The 15,550-nt window shown below is 38.3% G+C and overlaps 1 protein-coding gene across 3 annotated transcripts in view; it reads left to right on the forward strand.

Annotated features, from left to right (window-relative positions):
• cdc37l1 (cell division cycle 37-like 1) overlaps window positions 1-15,339 on the forward strand; it is a 29,785-nt gene extending 14,446 nt beyond the window's left edge. For 2 of the 3 annotated variants that reach the window (XM_069920532.1, XM_069920525.1), the window contains exons 4-8: window positions 747-862; window positions 1,374-1,496; window positions 9,249-9,428; window positions 10,886-10,957; window positions 13,578-15,339. In XM_069920532.1, coding sequence (XP_069776633.1) covers window positions 747-862; window positions 1,374-1,496; window positions 9,249-9,428; window positions 10,886-10,957; window positions 13,578-13,685 — 599 coding nt within the window. In that variant the 3' untranslated portion in view covers window positions 13,686-15,339. The remainder of the gene's footprint in view (window positions 1-746; window positions 863-1,373; window positions 1,497-9,248; window positions 9,429-10,885; window positions 10,958-13,577) is intronic. The other variant, XM_069920529.1, reaches the window with a different exon arrangement.
• The last annotated feature ends 211 nt before the right edge of the window (window positions 15,340-15,550 follow it).

The following is a 15,550-nucleotide window of genomic DNA, read 5'->3' on the forward strand; positions in this document are numbered from 1 at the left end:
TTCTTTAACTTTTTTATTTTCTTCACTTTATTTCTTCTTTTCTGGAAAGGGCTGGTATTCTCCTACTGGCCACTACTCCATCAAGTGACTCCTCTGGTAAGTGACAGTTCTTTAGGACAAAACAAGGTGCCCTGTCGTATAATTGGGAAAACAGAAATGTTTCCTCGTCTGCAAATGCTGCGTAATCAGCTGAATGTTTCCTGCATATTCTCCTTTTATTTCTGGTTTCCAACATTTCTGGTGTTTAGATCTGACGAATGGAAATAACTTGTTTCTATATAAACTGACTGGTGTTGGGATGGAGCCTCTCCTGATCTGGGTGACATCGTATTCATCACACTGGAGAAACACTTGTAAAACAAACAGACTCCATGGCAATGAAAGCTTGTATAAACAGGGCAGCGAATGCACTGATGTCCAATTTGGGAACTGTTCCAGCCTCTCTTTAGATCTAGAGTTGAATTTGATGGACAGTGGTGTATGCAGATGCTACTCGCAGCAAATTCCTCAAGCCAATTCCCACTTGGAACTGGAAATATGCTGCCATTCTTTCACTGTTGGGTCTAAATCCTAGTAACCTCACTGAGTTGGTCCTTTCACTGAACCAGATCAAGGTGTAGCTGAGCAATGCCACCTTAAAGGAATTTCATCGTCAATGGAAAATATAACAGCTATCTTCAAACTTCAAAGTGAATCTGCTTCTGATTGTGTCACAATGTTGGAATGATGTTCTTTCTTCTATCCAGGCATGTTGAAGCGGTGGGTTGACAGTCAGCGGTACTTGTCTGACCACCCCTACCTTGTTTGTCAAGAGACTGCTAATTACTTGATAAAGTGGTGCTTTCGTTTAAAAGAGGAGGAGGTAAGTGGAAAGGGATTGATAATTTGGAACACAGTGTTTTGTTCTGGGCGATCTTTCCTTTCTTTCTCTGGGCTGCGTATTTTTGCCCAGATTCAGTTGTTCCTGGAAATAATCCTTACTGGATTTTTTAAAAAGCATAAAATACTGACAGCATTGAATGAAATCTGGGAATGGGGCAAATGTGACGGCATTGATGAAGAAACATAATAAGGATTTGGGGCTGATTGTTCCTGAAGAGTTGTCAACTGATGCTAGTTTTATTTGCATGTTGAACAATGGGTTTCAAAGGAGACATGCTTCCTGTTAATGAAAGGGAATTTAAAATGATGAATTGTGGAATAGTATCATTGTGTGAATTGGAAATCAGTCCAAAAACACTCTTACAGGAGGTTTTCTTGTCTGGTGAAGCACAACTTTTAATTGGCAGAGCTTGATGTGCAATTCTACCCATTTCTGCACCAAAACTACTTGGCATGTTCTCTGTTGCTATCAATTCTTATTTAATTTGCAGAAACAAGCACTGATGGAGCAGGTGGCGCACCAGGCTGTCGTTATGCAGTTCATTATAGAAATGGGTAGAAGCCTTGATCAAGATCCACGGGGCTGCTTCCGACAGTTTTTTGAAAAAGCAAAAGTAAGTTCATGACGTTACGCGAAGAAATAGAATTAGTTTTTGAGTTCCCATAAGGAATCAAGGTCCTTGTCATAAAGCTCAATCAAAGTATTGTGTATGTTTTTTCCAAAATTCAAGTTGTTGTCATATACCTAGATGTAGTGGTGGAAGTTCAAATTCCAGTTTGTTGTCTGATTGCATCATTACAACCCGGCGAAACTGTTCTTTGGTCAATGCTGCAGAACGATGCAAATGTACATACAGATGTTGCATGCATGCAGAAAATCGATACACAGTAATAAAATAAATATTGTTAATAAATTGTAGAGTCAGAGTTGTTTTAGCAGTCAATCACCAGTCTTGTTGTCCATGGGAAGAACCTGTTCCTCAGCCTGGTAGCTGTAGCTCTAATACTTCTGAGTCCTTTTTCCCAATGGGAGTAGCTGGAAGATACTGCATGCAGGGTAGTCAGGGTCGTCGCTGATTTTTGTGCCCTTTTTTTAAAAAAAAAGCGCAATCTTATCTATGGAGTGGGAGACCTCAGTGATCCTCTCTGCTGCTTCCTGTGGATTGACCTCCAATCTGATGGTCTACAGCAATTGACACTGATGCAGCTAGCCAAGAATCTCACGATAGAGCTCCTGTAGAAAGTTGACAGAGGTTGGCCCAAAGCCTTTACTGTCTCAGCCTTTTAAGAAAATGCTATGCACATTCCTGACAAGTGAGAAGATGTGTGTCCAAGATAGGTCACTTATTTAGTAGACTCTGAGGAACTTGGTGCTCTCAACTACTCAGCTTTTAATGTGCAGCAGAGAGTGGTTGTCCCTGAAGTCCACAATTCTTTCTCTCGTCTTGTTCAAGTAGAGACTCTGGTTGATATTCTCACACTATTTCATGAGATTTTCCACCTCTTCTCTGAAGTGACTCATTGATGTTGCTGCTGAGGAAAATTACTGTCTTGTCATCTGCAAACTTGATGACTTTGTTGGAGCTTGAGCTGGTGTTGCATTTGTGGGTCAGTAGTGGGTACAGGAGCAGGCTGAGCTTACAGCCCTGAGGTGTGCCAGTGCTCAGTGTTACGATGTTCAATGTTCTACCAACCTGGACAGACTGGTCTTTCTGTTAGGGAGTCCAGAATCCAGTTACAGAAAGGGGTGTTGAGTCCACTGAGGACCGCTTCTCCACCAACCTCTGGGGTATGATTCATTAGTTGTTGACCTAAAGTCAATGAACAGCAGCCCGGCATATGAGGAGTCGTTCACCCTGTGAGTCAGGAAGGAGAGGAGTCTAGGTTGTTTTGTGAACAGACTAGTCAACATCTCATAGTGCAACAAAGGGGACACTACAAAAGTGATCTGTTGGTTACACACGAGGCACAAGAACGTAACCAGGAATAGAAGTAGGCTCTTTGACCCATCTAGCCTGCTTCACCACAGGGCTGATCTGGCCTTCGACTCACCTCCATCTACCTACCTTTCTCCAGTTGTTTTTAATTCCCCCATTTTGCAAAAATCTGTTTTTTTCAAATACATTTCATGAGGGAGCCTTTGCTGCTTGAAGGTAAACAAGAAGATCTGCAGATGCTGGAGTCTATTGCAGTATGCAAAAACACCAGAGAAACTCAACAGGTCTCACAACATCCACAGGAAGTAAATGGCAGTCCACATTTTGGGCCTGACCTGTTCTCCTGAAGGGCTCAGTTGAGCCTGAAATGTTGATTGCCTTTTGCAACATGTGTCTGCTGCGTGATCTGCTGAGTATCTCCGGCACTTCTGTGTACTGCAACTTCTCCAGCATCCCTGGGCAGAGAATTCCACAGATTTACTACTCTGGGAGAAGCAATTCCTCCTCATCTCTGTCCTAATTGACTCTCCTGAATCTTGAGGCGATGTCCCCTTGTTGTAGAACTCATTCAACCCATCTAATCCCAGCACATCAGAGGCAAACCCCCCCCCATCATTAAGAAAATTGACATAAACACTGCCATTGGAGAGCAGCAGCAATCATCAAGGATCCACACCACCCAGGACATGCTTTGATCTCGCTGCTACCATCAGGAAAGGGGTCAGGGCAGTTGCTACACGTCCACGAAGTGACTCCTAAACAACAGACGCCATCACAGATTAATTTAAGGACTTTTACTTTGCACATTATTTATTACTGAATATCTTTTTCTGTATTGCACAGTTGGTTAACATTTGATTTATTTGCATTTCTCTCTTTTGTTTATTTCTTATTTTTGAGTACCATTTACAGTTCCCAATAAGTAGAAATTCTGCCTGGCCTGCAGGAAAAAATCTCTGGGTTTTGTGATGTTATGTGTGTATTCTGGCAATAAATTTGAGCTTCAATCATTACCAGTTTTGACATGCCTGTCAGACCTGTTCCATCTATAGCTGTTCTCTCGATTTAATTTATTTCCCCCCCACCCAACCCAATGCACTCCTACTACCCACCTAACTAGGGAAATTTATTGGAGCCAGTTAACTTAGCAGCATGTCATTGGGGTGTGAGGAGAAACTGGAACACTGAGGAAGCGCGCACAGTCACAAGGCGCTCGTGCATCTCTCACAGACGGCACTGGAGGTCAGGATTGATTCTACAACAGTTTGCTTTCATTGTATTTGGAACCTTTGACATTGAAACCCACAACCTTTCTATTTCATCCATGCTTGTTTACCACTAGAGCAAAACAGATGAAAACTAATCTACTGCTTAAAATGTTTGCTTACTCCATCACAAAAGATGCAATGTCTCGACAAACCATTCTGTTCCTTAATGAGAGCTGTACAAACCCTTTACAGTCCGAAGATTAGTTTTTAATTTTATATATTTAGCATGGTAACAGCCCTTCCAGGCCACATGTTCATGCTGCCCAAATAAACCAATTAATTTACAAACCCTGGATGAATGTTTTTTAATAATTTTTAATTTTTCACACTGTGAACCATATCAACCAAAATATATACAAACGTTTCTTATTAAAGTGGCATTTTCTCCCTTTTTTCCCCCTACCCTCCAAAACCAATAAATATTCAACATATTGAATACAATAAAACCATAAAACAGTCTTCACACAATGAAAAATAAACAAGAAAGATGTGTCATCTATTTTTACACACTGAATCAAGTAGTTTTGTCTTCTTATCATTTTAGGGGGTGGAGGTCCGAAGCAAGCCCTCTCTGTTATGTTGCATGTACGGTTCCCAAATTTGTTCAAATAATGACTTTATTTTTTAAATTATGTTTTTTTTTCCCAATGGAATACATTTATTCATTTCCATGTACCATTGCTGTATTCTCAGATTCTCTTCCATTTTCCAAGTTGACATTATACATTTTTTTGCTACTGCTAAGGCTATTCATAATAAATCTTTTTTGCACTTTATCCAATTTGAGGCCTAAGTCCTTACTACTTATGTTACTTAGAAGAAAGATCTCTGGATTTTTTGGTATGTTATTTTTAGTGATTTTATTTAATATCTGATTTACATCTTCCCAAAACATTTTCACTTTCGTACATGCCCAAATTGCATGTACTGTTGTTCCATTACCTTCTTACAGCAAAAACCTCTATCTGATAATGTTGGATCCCATTCCTTTAATTTTTATGGAGTGATATATAATCTGTGTAACCAATTATACTGTATCATGCGTAACCTTGTGTTTATTGCATTCTTCATAGTTCCAGAACACAACTTTTCCCATGCTCCATTTTTTAATCTTTGTGTTTAAATCCTTTTCCCACTTTTGTTAAGGTTTATAGATTATTTCATTATTTTCATTATCTTACAGCTCGTACATGATCGTTATAAATCTTTTAATTATCATTGTATCTGTAATCACATATTCAAAGCTGCTTCCTTCTGGTAATCTCAGTCTGTTTCTCAATTTATCCTGTAAATAAGCTTTCGGTTGATGATATGCAAACATTGTACCATGAGTTATTCCATATTTGTACTTCAACTGTTCAAATGTTAATAAATTATTTCCCAAAAAACAATTTTCTATTTTTTTAATTCCTTTTCTCTCCCATTTTCTAAAGGAAAGGTTATCTATTGTAAAAGGGGTTAATGGGTTTTGTGTCAATAACAATTTTGGTATTTGGTAATTCGTTTTTTTTCCTTTCTAAGTGGATCTTCTTCCATATATTAAGTAAATGATGCAATACTGGTGAGCTTTTATATTGTACCAGCTTTTCATCCCACTTATAAAGTATATGTTCCATTACCTTCTCCCCTATTTTATCTAGCTCTATCTTAGACCAGTCTGGTTTTTCCCTTGTCTGGAAAAAGTTTGATAAATACCTTAATTGTGCGGCTCTATAATAATTTTTCAAGTTTGGTAACTGCAAACCACCTTGGTTATAACTCTCTGTTAATTTATCTAACGCTACCCTCGGTTTACCCCCTTTCCACAAGAATTTCCTTATTATTCTCTTTAGTTCATTAAAGAATTTCTCTGTTAAGGGAATTGGCAATAATTGAAGTAAGTATTGTATCCTTGGGAAAACATTCATTTTAATGCAATTTACCCTCCTTATCAACGTTAGCAGTAATTCTTTCCAATGTTTTAAGTCTTTCTGCAATTTCTTTATTAGTGGCTAATAATTTAGTTTGAACAAATGGCTTAAGTTATACCTAGGTATCGGATTGTTTGTGTTTGCCATTTAAATGGTGATTCTTTTTAAAATTCTGTATAATCCGCGTTACTCATTGGCATGACTTCACTTTTATTTGCGTTGATCTTGTACCCCGATATTTCTCCATACTCCAATTTCTTATGTAATTCTTTTATTGACATTTCTGGTTCTGTTAGGTATACTATGATGTAATCTGCAAATAAGCTGATTTTATACTCCTTTATTTTCATCCCTTTATTTTCTGTTCTTATCAGTTCTGCCAATGCTAAGGTGAATAATGAGGGGGATAATGGACATCCCTGTCTATTTGACCTACTTAATTTAAATTGGCTCGATGCAAATCAATTTACTATTACCTTTGCCAACGGTCCATTGTACAATGCTATAATCCAATTATTATTGCTATATATCCAATTATGTTCAATATATTTTTCTGGTAGATGAACCTCTGTAATACTTTAAATAAATAGTTCCACTCTACTCCATCAAAGGCTTTCTGCATCTAAAGCAACAGCTACTCCTGGTTTCTTATTTCCTTGAACTGCATGATCATTGCAGTTTGATCTTGTTTTACTATTTTTGGTACACAATCGGCCAATCTGTTTGCTAATAATTTTGCTATTATAATCTGAATTAAGTAGCGATATTGGTCAATATGATCCTGGTGTTAATGGATCCTTCCCTGTCTTTAGTATTACTATAATTATTGCTGTCTTACATGAATCTGGCAAGTTTTGTGTTTCTTCTATATGGTTCATTACTTCCAGGAGAGGAGGAATTAATAACTCTTTAAATGTTTTATAGAATTCTATTGGGAATCCATCTTCTCCAGGTATTTTAATATATCCTGTACCTTTATTTCAAATGGTCTTATCAGTTCCTCTTCTTGCAATTTTGGGAGTTCAATTTTTGCTAAAACTTCTATTTTATCATCTTTTCCCCTCGTTCTCAGTTTGGTATAATTGTTCATAAAATTCCTTAAAGTTCTCATTAATCTCCATTGGATTATATGTAATTTGTTTGTCCATTTTCCTTGATGCCAATACAGTTCTTTTAGCTTGTTCTGTGTTAAGTTGCCAGGCTAATATTTTGTTTTTTCTCCCAGTTCGTAATACTTTAGCTTTATTTTCATTATGTTCTTCTCCACCTTGTACGTTTGTAATGTTTCGTATTTTATTTTTTGTCCGTCAATTCTCTTTTTTGTTATATCATCCCTTTTTCTATTTCTTTTTCTGTACTTACTATCTCCCTTTCCAACTGCTCTGTTTCCTAATTGTAGTCCTTTTTCATCTTAGTTACATAACTTATTATCTGCCCTCTAATGAAGGCTTTCATTGTGTCCCATAATATAAATTTGTCTTTCATTGATTGCGTTTATTTCAAAATCTGTTTTAGTTTGTTCAATAAACTCTAAATTCCTGCCTTTTAAGTAGCATGGAGTTTAAACTCCATCTATATGTTCTTGGTGGGATGTCTTCCAGTTCTATTGCTAATAACAGGGGTGAATGATCAGATAGTAGTCTAGCTTTATACTCAGTATTCCTAACTCTCCTCTGAATATGGGCTGACAACAAAAACATATCAATCCTTGAGTATGTTTAATACCTACTCGAATAATATGAATATTCCTTCTCTCTTGGGTGCTAACTCCTCCATATATCCATAAGTTTAATTTCCTGCATTGATTTAACCATAAATTTGGCTACTTTATTCTTTTTGCTTGTCTTTTGTTCAGTTTTATCCAACATTGGAGCCAAATTAAGGTTAAAGTCCCCTCCTATCAACATATTTCCTTGTGTATCTACAATCTTTTAAAAAAAATCCTGCATAAACTTTTGAACCTCATCATTTGGTGCATATATATTGAGCAAATTCCAAAATTTTGAGTATATTTGACACTTTATCATTACATACCTCCCTGCTGGATCTATTATTTCCTTCTCTATTTTGATTGGTACATTTTTATTAATTAATATGGCGACACCTCTAGCTTTTGAATTATATGATGCTGCCGCTACGTGTCCTACCCAGTCCCTCTTTAATTTGTTTTGTCCCACTTCAGTTAGATGCATTTCCTGCACAAATGCTATATCTATTTTTCTTTTTTTCAGTAAATTTAATAGGCTCTTCCTTTTAATTTGGTTTTGTATTCCATTAATGTTTATAGTCATATAGTTCAACATGGTAATCTTGTATCTTGTTTACACCTCATTTCTGCTTCCTCACCACCTTCATTCCCCTTTTTCCCATTATCATCTGTTTTCCCTTTTTAAACTCAATGTATGGCAAACACATTTAAAACCATACAATACTCCATCAATTTCCACATCCAATATTACCTTAACCCCAAATGCCTCCCCCCCCCCCCCACCCTCTAAGTTGCCCCTTATCCCTTGGTGGGCAACCACAACTGCCCTTTCCATTTGGATTGAGATCTTGTTCGCAAGCATCAACTGATTTCGCAGTGACAGTTATTCTCTTTCCCAACCCCCCCCAGGAAACACTTTTTTATACATATAACAAAGCTCTCCCTTTTCTCCCCTTCCTTCCTTCCCTCCTCTTTTCCCTCTGTCGTGCCCAGGACCTTCGGGATCCATTCTTTTATAAATTCCTTCATGTCTGTGCCTTCTTCACCCTCCTTCAGGCCCACTATTTTTATGTTGTTTCACCTACTATAATTTTCCAACATATCAATTTTCTGAGATAACAACTCTTGTGTCTCTTTAATTTTTTTGTCACTTTCTTCCAATTTTCCTCTTAAATCGTTGACTTCCATTTCTACAGCCGTTTCTCGTTCTTCCACATTTTCTACTCTTTTCCCAATTTCTGTCTTGACTAGTTCCAATCTTTGCATTTTATCTTCTGTTTTTTTTCATTTTTCTTTTAATTGCACTAAATTCTAATGACAACCATTTGTTCTCATTTGTTCTTCAAAAAAAGCTTTATCTATATTCTGTCCATCTGTTTACGAATGGTTTTTCATTGAGGAAACCAGAGCAAATCCATACAGTTACGGGGAGAGTGTACACATTCCTTACAAACAGTGCCAGATTTGAATCTGGGTAATTGGTCCTGCAATAGTATTAAACTATTAAAGCTAACTTTTTTTTTGTTTCTTGTCCTGTACAAAGATAGCTGATGAGGGATACATGGAAGCTTTTAATACTGAACTAGAAGCATTTATCCAGCGGGTCCGAGAATTTGCAGATGGAGAAACTCCAGAGGTTGTGACACAGAAAGCATCTCTGCACCAGTCTCACTCATCTGCTTGTGGTCAATATCCTGTGGAGGTGTTTGAATCTTTGCCGCAGGCAAGTACTCTACTGTGAGGAGAATTGTCTTGGAGTTGCTTCATTTTATCAATCTGTGTGTGTATTAATGTGCTATTAAACAGACTGTGTATCTGGGGTGGCAGCCATGTGCAGACTTGTGATCCACCTTTAACTTTATTCCTACTTTTCTTCCTAGCTGCCTCATTTCCTGTATTCCTGCAGCATTGGATAAATACCTGGCCCAAAGAAAAACTACCAGGCCTTCAGCTTCTGCAGCTGTGTCCACAGCTTCAAATGCACACCCAGCTGCATTTTAAATCCATTGAAGTGCATCCATCTCTCCTACCCTTTTCAGTCTGAGACCCTGGCCAACCAAATTTGAGGTTAAGTAAAATAAAACATTCCCTTAGTAAAAGAAGTCCGCAGATGCTAGAAAACTGGAGCAACGCAAAGTGCTGAAGGATCTCAGCAGGTCAAGGCAGCATCTTTGGAAAGCGGTGGATGAAATGTTGACTGACTGTTGATTTCTGTGAATGTTGTCTCACCTGCTGAATTCCTCCGGCACTTTGTGCCTCTAAAACATCTCTATATTCATTCTTTCTCCTGTTGATTAAAGCCTCTAGCTTCTTGGATATTAACCTTGGGCTTGAGCAAACTTGACTTTCCTAGCCCTCATTCGTGTTTCAGATCTCCTTCAAGCTGCATTAGAATTTCCCAACCACTGCACCTCTGAAGCCTCTGCTTCTCGATCTAATTTTTGTGAAATTCCAGATCCCATGAAGTGTGGCCTAACCAAAATTTAACAGTTCTTTGTAGACTTGTACCCTCAGGTTTATCTTTGTTTCCATACCATTTATTCTCCCAGTTTATTTGCTTTGTAATTAATTAACCACATTTCTACATTGAACTTGATTTGTCACATTTGTATGTCTTGAAGGTTTTGATTCACTTGTTGCCCATCCCTAATTCTCTCTGGTAGTAGTGAGACATTAATGGTGCATCGGACTGTTTCACATGATGAAAAGTCAGTCATATTGCTGATGATCTTTTGCATCCAAATAGGCATACCAGGAAAGGTGGGAGCTCTCCTTCCCTGAAGGATACGTGTGTTCACAAGGATTATGCTCACTGTGACCCATGCCAGTTTATATATACCCTAGTTGCCTTTATGGAATTGAAACTTGGAAACTACCTTCCAGTCACCCAAGTACCCAAAATCCTTTGTCTTCCCCTCCTGAATTCTAATTGCTACCCTTTTATGGCTTTTACTAGCCTGTCAAGTCGGCCAAAATTGGTCTTCATCACCACCACCACTGTAGTCACTTCACCTTATTCAGTGCTCAGATGCTTCCTGCAACATTCTTGCTGGTGCAGCAGTTTTGTCTAATGACAGTTCCATGTCCAGTAGAAAAGAATGCTTCTCCCCAGCCTTTGGCAAAGGGAATTGTAGAATGAGCTCTTGGTCTCCTTTATAATGAGTTCTGTCTGCCTTCCAGGAGCTCAAATGGTATTTCCAGTTGCAAGATGCCCACATTCTCCAGAATGTGCTTAGCAACATGGACCCACAGGTATGTTTTGTTATGTCTCTCCCTTTATAACTTCTGACCAAGTTTTAAAAGGTCCTCTTCATTTTTTTTTACTCTGTCTCATCCCACCCCACGCCCCCCACACCGAGCTACTCTCGGTTCTTTGTCTGGAAACCTGTGGGGCAGAGGCAGCAACAGGCCTTCCACGTGGACCTCTGGGTAGATCTATTGCTTCCCAGGGTGGAAAGCTCTGCCCTTTTCCATTTGTGAACAATAGGGCAAACAGAGTTGTAAAAAAATGAAGAGTTTTCAACAGTCTTCAGTCAGCGGTGTCAGGTGGGTGATCTTGGTCTTCCCCTGTGGTTCTTTCTGTTACAGAAATTTTCTGTAAACAGCTTAGACTATATTTATTCCAGGGAATAAATTCCACAAAATGACAGATCCCTGGGTGAAAGAATAATGGGATCTGGTCACATCCTGCACTCATGCTAAGGACCAATTCTCTAGAACTACCTGTACCTCTTGTGATCCCAGTATGGATGTTCACACATCTAGGACAGAAAATATTTAATATTTTATATACTATTCACAAAAAAGTGATTTACCAATTCTGGCCTGCTGTCAGTAAAAATAATGGGAAGTGTGGCTGAGGTACTGTCGAACACCAGAATAAACACTCTCAACAATGCTGAACTGGATTCTGCCAGGATGTTGTCTGATCTTTAACAAAATAGTTGAATTCCAGTTGTAAGGTGAAAGTATCTGCATTTGAAAATGCCAAGAGTTGTCTGATAACAAAGAGCCTTTGATGTCAGTAGAAATGAAGGGGGTGGGTGAGGGGAGAGACGTGCCAGCACAAGGAATATGCTTATGGAGGTTTTGGCTCCAAAGCATTTTGCAGATATTCTCCAGGACATTGTCCACCTTGAGGTGCTGCGTCAGTGATCTCTTGTCATAAGGACAGAAGCAAGAATATTTGCAGATTATAATGCTCAGTCTCATTTAATATTCAAGCTTGGATCACTGACTGTCAAGCATGTCTCGCAGAAGATGATTTGACAATCAACATATTGCTGTGTGTTACCAGTTCTGCATGGTAAATACCATGGTTGAGCAGAAACTAGACAACTTTATATTATTGCCTACAAGGCTATGTCAGAGGCTGAGTATTCTGTGGAAAGTAGCATCTGTCCCAACTCCCTAAATTCTCCCTCCAACCAAGCTGTACACTTTTGATTGACTTGTTCTGCTTGCCTGGCTGAGTGCAGCTTCAGTGACACCTGAAACTTTACCCAGGCCAGAACAAGGTTACACACTAAAATTGTATCCTGCATATCCTAAACATTTCAACCCTCCAGCACAAGAACAAATCTACAGATTGCTCACCAATTTGCCAGAGTTGATTCAGCAGCATTTCCCAAGTCTTGGACTCTTATCCTTGGATAACAAGCATGTGATGGAGATCACTGAGATGAGAGATAACATCTACAAATTTCCTTCCAATTTGTACACACATCCTGACTTGAAAATAACACCCCTGTTGTTGCATTAAAGTATTTCCTAACATAAATTTGGGGTACGTTTTTCAATGGCCCTTGTAGACAGTAGCCTTGCATGCAATTCCCATATCCCATGGATCAATCAAAATAAAATTCCATTTGCTAATCATGGTGTAAAATGGAACTGCATTGTAAAAGTAAGAATATGCCTAATTTAATTCACTCCCAGCACTGGCACCTAGTTAATCAAAGTACAGCCATTTTATCTGCATTTTGTTTGGGGAAGGGGGAAGGAATTGTGTATTCCAGGTATTCACTAAACTTTAATAGATGGCAATGGGTAATTTTGTGTGCATCCCAAGGTTGATGTGAAATGTCTGCAACAAGTTAAAAGGCACAAGGCTTTGAATAACAGGCTGGAGAACCAATATTTTAAATCAAGCTGATGTCACTGCATGCCTTGTCCATAAGTTTTAATGGCATTCTGGTTGAGGACCTTTTCAAATCAAGCCAATCCTGGCTGCGGGCCCCAGATGCTTTGTAACTTGATTCTGTTGTATAGAATGTGTGACTGAATTTGTTTCAAGTGGTCTGTATTTTGTAATTATTTTCCTTGCATTTATGTAATATCTTTCACATCTTGGCAATGTTTTAAAGTGATTCAATACATTGCGCAATCTAGCCTCTAATTTATGCATGGCAAAATCCTCCAGACTACCGTAACTTTTCTATTTCTTGCCTATAGTTGAAAAAGAATTGGTGTCCTGGAAATTGAGACTGGTATGCTCTATGGATAATTCATACTAGCTCTTTTTATGTCACAGTGAACAGGCAAAACCTCTATTTGATTCTGTATCCCAAAGTTATTTACGTAACAAAGTCGACATAGGCCAGTATGGCAAAATGTTTTAATTCAGTACTTTTTTTTTAAAAGACAAGCAAACCATTTTGTTTGTTCATTTCCCATTTAAAGCTGTTGGGATTTTGGGACCTGGTTGGTCAAAAAATAATTTTCATGGTGAGAAAACTGCCTCTTTGAAAGTTTGATTGCATAAACAATCATTTCCACTTGTTATTCTTGCAGTTTACATTATCTCCCACTAGGCTAATGTCAACAATGCTTTTGTATCATCATTAAACTTTTGCGTCTATTTCTTCTTCAGGTTGCTGAACAATACTTGCAGCACTGCATAGATGCAGGCCTAAGGAACTACAGTACTCAAGAAGCCAAAGAGGAAAGAATCGAAGAACCTAGAATGGACATATCATAAATGTTTAGCAATAATATGATCTATTAGAAATCTTCATAAAACATTTTCATGGCAGTGAAAGAAAATTCGACTATTTTTGTATGTAACTGTAACTTGCCTGTTCGAATGCTGCACTTTATATTCGTCAGGAGTGTTCAGAAGGGGTGGGGAGGGGGCAAAAAGAAAAAAGAATTAACGTTTTATTGAAACTCAATCTGCTAGTGGTATTAATTGAGTGCTTGAGTGTCTTGATGCTGGCTGTTCCAAATACAGTGCAAGATTTCAAGATTTGTGGAATGATCATCTCTCCTCCCCACCCCCCCCCCCCCCCCCCCCCAAAAGTTCCGATGATGATGTTGACTGGGATTGTCTGCTGGATAATCAGTTGGATTCCACGGTAAATGTTTTTTTTCTTCCATTACAGTGATTAGGTTTTTTGTGGGTGTCAAGTTCCTGACAACTAAGTCGGGAGCAGCCCTAGAGGAAATGTGTACTTCATATGTGTTTTAAGATCCAAGGGAATGGTGCCTTGACTTTTGCTGCAAGCTGCACCTTGAGCATTATCTGATTTTTTTTTTCTTATTCTCTGCCTGTACTAACCCTTCAATAATGATGGTGGAAAATTTACCTGTAATTTGAACCTTGAACTGGAAATGTACAAAATGAAAATTCTGTAAGAAACAAGATGGCACTTTCCAAGCAAATCCAGAAATAAGGACTCCCCTCCAGTCCCTGCATTTGTTTTTGAGTTTATAAAAGGATTTTTATTCGGGGAATGATGTTCCAGCTTTTGAAGTTCTAAAGTGATGTTCTGCTGTTATGTAAAAGGTGCAACAGAATTTTGTCTATTCACTGCTCTGTGGAAATAAGAGGGGATAGAGAACAAACTACAGTTGAGGAAGTCCAGGAGGCAGATTGTTCTGTGACAAATGGAAGATGATGCAGACTGATTCTGTTAAGTAGTGAGAGTCAACCTAATTACACATTTAAAATTAGCTGCACTGTTTTTAAAAATAAAAAAAAACAGCTGTCTGCCTCTGGCCAAAGACATCTGGATCACAGAAACAGAAATGAGTCTCTTGCAGTTTTGGGAAGGCATAGTGTACTCTGACTGGTTTCCAGTGCAATGAATCTATCTCATTCTTTGAACTTAATGCAAAGGAGGCTTGTATGACTCTGGCTGCTGAAGCTGGGGTGATGCATGAGAAACACTTTTTGTATTCTTGTGAATGTCCTAGTATTTGTGAAGAAAGAGAGAGTGAATGAATAGATGGTGGTTAACTATACAAGTTATAACTGATACAGTGAGACTCGCACATGGCATAATGCTAATAGGCTGTGTATACTCCCACTGTGAGCGCGAATCAGTAGAAGAGGTGCCATGATGTGGTTCTAGAGTAAACTTCATTGTAAATTGCCCACGGACTTCATAGTTTCAAACAATCTATACTTTCCTGAGGCTTCATTCAATTCTCACTTTAATCACCTTTATCATAGAACTGTTGGTGGATTTTATTTTTGCAAGTATGTTTACAAATCTGTATGCGAGCTGCAAAATGAAAATGTGGACCTTTGAGTCAGAATACTGAACAGTCCATTCTTGCACTGATTTATTTACTATGCTTTTTAAAGAGAAAATTAGTTGCTTGCTATGAATAAACTTGAAAATAAGGAATAGTTGTAGTAGGGCCCTTCATTCTAACTGGATCTGACACCGAATTTTGATAGAGATCTAAAAAACCAGGGAAAAGATTTTGGTATTTAAATTAGATTGATGTGCAGTTTATTTTCTACCTTGTCGTTGGCACAAAGGTACAAGTAATCCAGAATTGTTTAGAATAATTGATACACCATCTGCCATTTTGTATTTTTTGCCACCATTTTGT

The sequence above is a fragment of the Narcine bancroftii genome, chromosome 1 (genome assembly GCF_036971445.1).
Source record: "Narcine bancroftii isolate sNarBan1 chromosome 1, sNarBan1.hap1, whole genome shotgun sequence".
Taxonomy (NCBI): Eukaryota; Metazoa; Chordata; class Chondrichthyes; order Torpediniformes; family Narcinidae; genus Narcine; species Narcine bancroftii.